General features: G+C 33.3%; 1 protein-coding gene across 1 annotated transcript in view; it reads right to left on the bottom strand.

The window, feature by feature from the left end:
• Positions 1-1373: 1373 nt before the first annotated feature.
• FERMT1 (FERM domain containing kindlin 1) overlaps positions 1374-9505 on the bottom strand; it is a 55496-nt gene continuing 47364 nt past the window's right edge. The window contains exons 14-15 of the mRNA XM_074287898.1: positions 8842-8983; positions 1374-3322 (exon numbers count right to left, since the gene is read on the bottom strand). Of these exons, the coding sequence (XP_074143999.1) occupies positions 3149-3322; positions 8842-8983 (316 nt within the window). The 3' untranslated portion in view covers positions 1374-3148. The remainder of the gene's footprint in view (positions 3323-8841; positions 8984-9505) is intronic.

Here is a 9505-nt window from a genome sequence, read left to right as displayed (position 1 = left end):
CAGATTTTTATTGCTACAGGTTTTACTGACTGGTCTCCTGACCTCAAGCTTCTTGTCCATCCTCCACTAAGCTGTCATATTGATGTCCTTAAAGCACAGGTAAGACCATACCACCCAGATACTAAAATTCCAGGAACTCTTTATTACAGGCAGCTGGACGGTAATAATTCAAGCTCTGGGCCTGCAGTCAGGAAAACTGAGTTAAAATTCAGCCTCAGACACTTGCTAGTTTACTAGTATGACTCTGGACTAATCAAGACTTTGTGCCTCAGACTACTCATTTGTAAAATGAAGATAATCAGTGCCTTCCTCAAAGGATTGTTGTAAGAATCAAATGATGTATTTCTAAGGCACTTAATGCAGTGTCTAGAATATCATAGGTATCAATAATGCTTACCTTCTTCCTTTTAACTAAGGAACAAATAAAAAGTCCTGTTTAGATTTTAAAGTCCTTCATAATCTGGCTCGCTATTGCTTTTCCATTCTTCTAATAGCTTATTCCTCTCCATGTACTCCAAATCTATCATCCTTGGCCCCCACAGCTGTTTCTTGTACAAAATACTCCATTTCTTGACTTGGCATTTTCACTGGCTGTTTCCCAAGTGTGGAATGTTCTCCCTCTTCCCTACCTCCTAGATTGGTCTGGACCATGGCACAGTGCAGAAGAATGATCATCTTATTCACGAAAGCTTGTAGTTTTTGATCCCATTGTTTTTTTTTGAGGCACCTCATCAAGACTCTTGGCTCATACTGAATCTATAATTCACTATGAAATTGCTATTTCCAAGCTTTCAATGTCTACCTTGGTCATTTGTATTTCTTCTCAAAGGTGGGAAGAGTAGCAAAGAACTGAAGTGCTATTTCTTGTTTCATCTGAATTTTTGACATTATAAATAATTTAAAATTCATGAATATACTGATGTTTTCAGATCATCCCTATACGCTCAGATTATGAGTATTACTTTGTTTCCATGGATAAATAAGAACTAGCCTCTTTCTGGAGTTATGAGGAAGGATGAAAGAAATCAGAAAGCTGTGTTCTCCTAGTAACAGAGATATTAGCTTAAAAAGGTCAAGATCTCCTGTTTCCTCCAAGGCCAACTCCAGTCATCTTGATCTATGTATGTCCTGCCACTGGACCCAGATGGTTCTGGAGGGGAAGTGAGGCAGATGACCTTGCCCAGCCCTCCCTCATTTAAATTCAATTTGCATGTCATGGCATCCCCTCCTTGATGTCTGGTCCTCTTGGAGAATGAAGGGAAAACAACAACAATAACAACAACAACAAAAAGCAAAGATATAACTTACCTTAGCTTATAGACAGCTATATGGAAAAGGGCCAATTAGGCCAGAACAATACTGACTCGAAAAAATACCAAACAAACTTTGTGTATTTTATTATTGTAGTTAAAGTACAAGACACAGTATTAGAGAGCCAGCCTTTATACCAAGTTGACTTGGGCTCAAGACCTGCCTCTAACATTTAACTATGTGACTCTCACACTTAACTCTTAGTGTTCCAGTCCACTCTCAGCCTATAAGTGCAGAATTGTTATCTGATATTTTAAGGGAAAAGCAGACTGTATATAATGGATGTTCGGTTACTTATAAAATCTTTTCTCTGTTCTACTATGTATAAGGAGATACTTATTTTATCTGGCATTTGTCAAGTTCAAAATTAAAAAGGACCCAAGTGCAGAAAAGGTACTAAGTCAGCCGATATTGGCAACTTCCTCACTTAAGAGTATACTCAAGCAAGGAAATCATTGTCCCTATTTCTAGTTCCTATACCCATCCATATAAAAAAATTAAATGGATTTTTCCCATCTAATATAGATAGAAAAGTAAATAATTTTAAATTGCATGTATTAGTGTAAAATTTTACAGTGATGGCTATGAAGAATATGGACTTTATGGCTTTACACAGGAGAAAGAATGAACTGTATAGACTACTTAATACAATGCTTGGCATACAGTAAGAATTTAATAAATACTTATTGACCTCTCGTGACTATTTAGAAATCTAATACTCTAAGAGGATAATGAGCTATTCTAAAATATAGACTTTTTGTAAAGTGCATCTCTACTGAGTACAAATGACTCATTTGGAAGATTTCATTTGACTGACATTGTCTTCTTTGGGATAGCCAAAAGTACCCATAAATGGAATTTGAATTTTTTCCTGTAACTCTTGTTTGCAGACAAAATTGGACAAAATTTAGTCAAAAATCAGTCAACATCTGTTAAAATTATTATGAAAATAATAGACAAATGGGAAATACAAACTGTTCAGTTGAAATTAAAGCCTCATTTTGACATATTATGCACAACTTTGTCCTTTGTGACAAATAGACTGTATACTTCAAATATTATAATTCTAATCCATAAACTGAAATATTAGGAAGTTATATATAAATGATACTGAAGTTTGATAATACCAGAGTTATGATCAAATTATCAGTTTCTGTCAAAAGAAGATGTTTCAAATATATTTGTTATTACATGAACCACATGGTCCTTGAGCCCAAGGGTCAAATTAAGCCTTAGAGGTGGCCTTAAATCTTGAGATTTGTTCCTATGCGCTGAAAGATGTTTCCTGATTTGCCTCATCTGTGTAAAGTCAGAGAGGATCTTATTCTTTATGTATTACTCTTGAATTCCAAGTTTTCTTCTCATTTTTTAGCTTCAGAAAAGGAAACATATCATTCAAAATTTGTTGGTAAGTTCTAGTTCCTCTGGGAATCAGAAAAAATCCTTGATGGGATCATCTCAGGATACCTCATGGGAATGATACCAAACATTTGCTTCTGAGTATGTATAAGAACTATTTTACTTTACATCTTCTTTCTCCATTAATCTGTTGCCACCATAGGACTAAAAGCCAACTTTAGGTCATAATATTCAGGTTAAAGTAATTTCACCATAGACAATACTTCGGGAAGGAAGGGAATGAATGTGCATTGGCTTGTGCATCAAACAAAATGTGGGTTCAATGGCTAGTAACAAAAGAAGGGAGAGAAGTATTACAGTATTTACATTGTATTGGTCAAGAATGGTCAAAGGATTTAAAAAAACCCAAAACCTATGTACAAAATAAAAAACCATGATGTGGTTGTACTGTTTGCAAAGGTCAACCAAGTCAGCTGTTTCACTCTTGACCTCCGGTTAATTTGTGGAAGAGCTCTTCGTCAAGTGTTTCATTTTGGTCTTTCGAACGGGTAGATAAGAAGATATAGCCACCGATATATTCATGTACTATCTTGCAATCTGCACTTAGGCAAGTGAAAGCAATAGATACATTTTGGTCAAATTCTATGGCAACCTGGGGGGAAAAATGCAGAGCACAAGTAAGAAAGAAATCTACATAGACAGCTAGGCAATCATATATTGGAATTCAACATGCTGTTAATGATTATTTAGGCTCTGGTTTCTTGTGAAATAGTCTGCAAACAATTAACTGCTTACTTAGCTTAAAAATAAGGAGGTGTGTGTATGGGCGGCTAGGGGAATAAGGAATTTACTGCTCATTTGGTGCCCTCTGGTGGTAGCAACTTTTAAAGAAATAAATTCTGAAAGTCATTGGTCTTTAATCAATATTTGATTGAATGATATGAGATGCAAATACTGTTCAAGTGGTCCCTACATTATAGGGCAAGCTGTGAATGAAAGAGGTCTCCTCTTTACAGGAGGTAAGTTTATACCACAATTAGTAAAGGGCAAGAAAGACAATTTGAAAATTTTGATGATGGATAGAAGATATTTAAGAGATCACTTAGTCTAAGTTCTTCATTTTTGCCACTATTATAATGGAGATCTAGAGAAATTAGGTGGTTTGCTTTGATTTAATAAATTTAATAAATTTTAAAAAATGTTTAATAAATGCTTTTTTGGCTGACTATCCAAGATCACAGAGTGACTTTAGAGTTTTAAGTGTTCCCACTATACCATACTCACATATTCTGTTGGAAGAGTAAAAATGCTTCTTACAGAGTTATTTAAGGACACAAAAATATCAGAGTATGAAATCTTGGGTGTGTGTGTGTGTGTGTGTGTGTGTGTGGTAAGAATGTATTCACATATAGCCTTACAAAATCCATTGTAATGCTTATCCCTATAATAACAAATCCCAGAATGCCAGCCAGTTTTCAAATCTCAATTACATAATTAAAAGGACTTTAAACTAAGAAAGAAGCGGGTAGCAGAAGAAGTGACATATGTTATCTACTGACCTGGATTATCATAGAAAATTGCTATGAGGTAGGAAGAAAAATAGTAGCCGAGATGCCCAGAAACTCCAACAAAAGGAAAGATTCAATAAAATCCAACAAAAAAGAAATAATAAAGCCCATGGCCTCAGATGTCAATGCATATACTCAAATGCACAGTGTATATGATGTGAGCTAATGCAAAGAGATATATCTGAACTCCTAAGTATGATGTATGAGACCCACCACAGAGTAAGCCTCTAAAGAGATAAACCTTAATTGGAAGAACAAGATAGCACTATATTAAGAATATATACTTATAAGAGGAACATCAAGGAACCAGAGGATCAAAACTTGGTGAAAGAGAACTGGAGGAAGAGACATTGAGGCAAAAATTGAACCAATGTTGTCACTGGCATATGCCACATATTATGTGAAAAGAAAAGGGAATGTTTGGGAAATGGAACTTAAGCCTAACTCATCCATATGAGACAACAGTAATGATGGGGAACTTCAATTATTTGAACATTTGCTCAAGTTGTGTAAAAATTAGGAGCAGGTAATAATAGGCAGGAATTCCAATGCTTAGAATTCTATAGGGGACAGTCATTCTGGAAGGGATAAGAAGTTCTCAAGAATATATATATATATTCTTGAGATCTATCTATCTATCTATCTATCTATCTATCTATCTATATAGAAAAATAATTCTGAAAAGGAGAAAAAAAAGTGCTTCAAGTTATAAAGAGGAAATGAAATGTGAAAGGCCAGGGAACTCTTTCAATTAACTTAAATTTTGAAAAATGTACAAAAAAGTTAAAATACATGTATAATCAGAAAAAAATAAACAATTTAATAAAAAAAAAAAAAGCCATGTAGAGAAAATGGAAATGAGATCTGAAGGTCACCTTTTTACTTTTATTTAAATGGCATGAGAAAGGTTAAGCTTAAAATTCATTCCTTTAAATTGTAGACTTCTTTCATGCAGGTACATAGGAACAGATAATGTGAAAGACAATTATCCCCAAATCTCTAAATAAAAATTCATATCAAGGGCAGCTATATAGTATAATGGATAGGGTGCCTGACTTGGAATGAGGATGATATGAGTATCAGTTCTATCTCAGACACATACTAGTTGTGCGATCCTTGGGGAAGTGACCTAATATCTTTCAATCTCACTTTCCTCATCTGTAAAATAGGAATAATGTTAGCACTTGCTTCACAGGTACTAGTGTGGGTCAAATGAAATAATATTTGTAAAAGCACTTTGCAAGTCTTAAAGAGCTACATAAAAACTGAATAAAAGATGGATAGTGGAAACTCAAGTTCCAAGAAAATGCCACATTATGTGAAATTGGAGCCTAACCTTCCAATGTTATATGCTTCAATATAAATTTTTTCAGTTTTACCACTTTTTATACCAATATTTCTAGGACATATATTGCCTCACTTGGATGAATAGAAAGTATTATATAGTGCTATAAAATAATATTAGAAGAAAAGCTGAAATTAATGAGAAAAGCTAAAGACAACAAATATATTTTTAAAAAGTTAATTGGTGAAAAAAAAAAGAAAATCAAGAAAAGGAATAAACAAGACTGCTCAAGGTTGAGGAGATGATAGCAATTTATGGGGAAAAAAGGCAGAACTGTTCATCTGTTTTCTCTATCTAGGAGAATGATCTTTGAAAAGTACTGATAAATACTTTAGATAAGTCCTAAAATTAGTTATCTCAAACTGTAGTCTAAAGAGTAGGTGGAATTTTTTCCCTAATATTTCCTCAAGTAGAAACTGGAAAGTTTCTGGTCTAGTAAATTATAGTGGGATTTCCTCAAGGTATAGATTGGACTAGGTCAAAACTTCTTAAATTGTAAGTTGCAACCCCAAATGGATGTTAGTGAATGTAGTGGTCATGAAAAATTTAGTAACAGTAAAAAAGTATCAAATAGTCCACCAAGATGTAATTTTTTATGTAAAAACAAACAAGCATGTCTATCTTAATTGAATGCAAATTTGCTTTTATCTTTAATAAATGATCAAAGTATATACATACTAAAGAATTGTTTTAAAATAAAATGTTTTTATGATTTATTATCTATAAACATTTTATTTGCATACCTGTTTTATATACCTGTATACCAGGAGTTCTGTAAAAATGTATTGGGTGAAAAGGGGTCATGCATGGAAAAAGTTTAAAATGACAAGTTTAAGATAAGTTTAAGTTTAGATGACTTATTTAGATCTCTTTCAACTCAAATACTTTAATTTTTGTGAATTCTTGAAACCCAATATATTTAGGGAGTTACTCTTAATGAATTCAATGAATGATTTATTTAACACTTACTTTGTGCCAAGCACTGTGCTAAGTACTTAGGATTTAAATCACCAGTCCCAAATGACCTAAGCTACTGAATGAAGTATAAGATGTCAATCTAAGCAACTATCTCTGATCTTTGAAAGACCATGGTAATGGCAAGATACTACAGTGATTTGTTTTCGACAAGGAGAATAATCCTTCAATTGAAAAGTATTGAACAAAAAATGTCCCTACAGCATACAATCATGAATAACAACAACAACAACAAGTATTTCAATTTTTAAAGAAAGAGAGGAGACTAGAGTCTATAAAGTATAACTCAATGAGCTTGACTTCAATTTCTGTCAAAATTTTGGTATGCATTATTAAAGGAGTAGTTAATGACATAAAGAAAAGGAAGCAATGATCTCAGGGAGGAAGAATAATTTCAAAAAGATGTCATTCTAGGCTAAGTTAATTTCCTTTTTTTATAGCTTACTATATTGATAGGTCAAGGTAATCTTGTAGATATTATTAACCTGAACTAGCAAAATTTCTGACAAAGAATCTTAGACTATTCTTTTGGAAAGGAGAAAATTAGTATATATGGTGGTAAGTTTAAGTACATCTGCAACTAGTTGAATGGCTAGATACAAAGAGTGATGTTTCAATGATAAGAAGTAGGCAGTGGAGTTCCAGTGATCTTAATTGGTCCTAGGTTTTTAAACATATTATTAAATTGGAAAGAGTCACACAAGTATCCTTTTAAAAATAATTTCATAGATTATGCAAAGCTGAGAAAAGAGAGCTAATATGCTGGATGACAGGATCAGAATTTAAAAAGATCTGGACAGGCTAAACAATTGTGTTAAATCTGAAATAAAATTAAATTAGATAAATATGTAATGCATAAAACTAGGTGGCACAGTGGATAAAATGCCCAGTTTGGAATCATGAAGAGTCTATCTTCCTAAATTTAGTTTTGACCTCAGATACTAACCATGTGTTCCTGGGCAAGTCACTTAATCTTGTTTTCCTCAATTTCCTTAACTGTATAATGAGCTAGAGAAAGAAATGGTAAACCACTCTAGTATCTTAGCCAAAAAAAACCCAAAACCCAAATAAAAACCCATGAAGAGTTCGCCATGACTAAACAACAAATAAAAAAGACCACTTTTGAAGATTTCTGATTTATAAAATGAGGGAATTATATCTAGAGAAAAGTTCACCTGAAAAAGATGTAGGAATTTTAGAGAATTGTGAGCTTACTATGTGATATGGTATCCAAGAAAGCTAATTTGAACTAAGAACCCACTAAGAAAGGCAAAGTATCCCAGAACCCAGAGGAGATAGTCCCATTGCTTTCTAACATGATCAGACCACATGTGAAGTATTCTGTTTAATTCTGTGCTCAACATTTTATAAGGATATCGGTAAATTAGAAAGCATCTAGAGAAAGGCATTCAAGATGGTGAAGGGCTTCAAAATTATGTCATACTGGGAGCAGTTGATGGAATTAGAGAGGTATAGTCTAGAGTAGAGAAAACTTGGGGAACATGATGACTGAATTCAGGTATGATTTGAGCACAATTAGATTTGATCTGCTTAGCTCTTATAGCAGAAAAAGAAGCAATAGAATGTAGGTTGAGGAACAGAAACAGCCTTCTATAACATTTGGAGTTGTTTCAGAGTAGTAGGCCTCCAGAAGCAGTTGCTTCCCCACTACTGAAGATCTTGATATGATGGATGGATAACCACTTGAATGTCTTGAAGATTAGATTCATGCTAAGTCAAGTCTTTTCTACCAACTTTGAGGTTTTGTTATTCTTTCTGAAATGCACTGATTGTTTATTGAGGCCTAAAGAATATGGGTTCTTGGTGTTAACAGGCTTATCTTTTCCAATCTGTGCAAATGAGTCATTTAACTGTTTTTTTTTTCTTTCAAAAGTAAAATTATTTTAGTCAAATGGAACTTAAGGCCCAAACAAAAGAATCTGTTGGCAGCTTTTCAACAAAGTGTGCTCTAAGATGAATCTAAGCTTTCTCATAAGCTTATACTGAATGAAGTACAATTAAATGTCATGTACAGCTCAGCAATTTTAGGGAGCTGGAGATTCTATATTTCAAAATGTGAATTAAACAATTTTGCCATGTCAGTTCAGTCATTTTTTGGTCTCTACATGTTTAAAAAGTTGGTTAGAATTAAATGTGATTATTTTATATACAATTTCAAAACCTTTGTGGCTTGTTAGCTTTTGAATCAAAAGTTCCTCCCTTGAAACCAGTTCTCTGGAATAGCACATCTGTTTAGGAGGGAAAAAAAGAAATTACTTTTACCTGACGGATTTCCCAGTTTACATTCCACTGTTTCATATTTGCAAATCTCCATGTTGTAATCGGATCCCCTGTAGCTGTATCTATCCTAATTAACCTATTATATGACACTCCAAGAAGATCATCTTTCTTGCTTCCTTTAAACCTGTAAAAATGATGATTGTATTTCATTAAGAGAGCAATATCCAGCTGGAAACCACTTTATAACAAGGAATTTTAGATAAATTTTCTCACTCAATTCTTTCTATTTTGGAAAAGACAAAAGAGATATATACATTTCTAAACCATTCCACTAGGATAACAAAAGGCTGAGACAATTCATCAACAAGTCCTAGTGAAGTACATCTTTTTATTGTGAAATAGGCTATATAAGAAAGAATGACACTGATTATAAATTCACTCCTTGATGGTACATAAGAACAGATAGCAAATATTATTACTCTCAAATCTCTAAATAAAATTCACAATAGAGGAAAGATGGAGAGTGGAAATTTGAGTACATATAAGAAATATATAGCATTAAATGAAAATGTAACTTAATTCTTCCCATGCTATATATCATAATATTTCTTCAATCTCACCTATGTTTCCATTCCTTTTGCTGACAAAATGAAAAACTATATGGGTGAATCTTTAGCTTAGTGACTAAAGGGTTATGTCTGAATAC

Source organism: Sminthopsis crassicaudata, chromosome 2 (genome assembly GCF_048593235.1).
Source record: "Sminthopsis crassicaudata isolate SCR6 chromosome 2, ASM4859323v1, whole genome shotgun sequence".
In the NCBI taxonomy this organism is placed as follows: Eukaryota; Metazoa; Chordata; class Mammalia; order Dasyuromorphia; family Dasyuridae; genus Sminthopsis; species Sminthopsis crassicaudata.
This window is presented reverse-complemented; position numbering and strand designations above follow the sequence as displayed.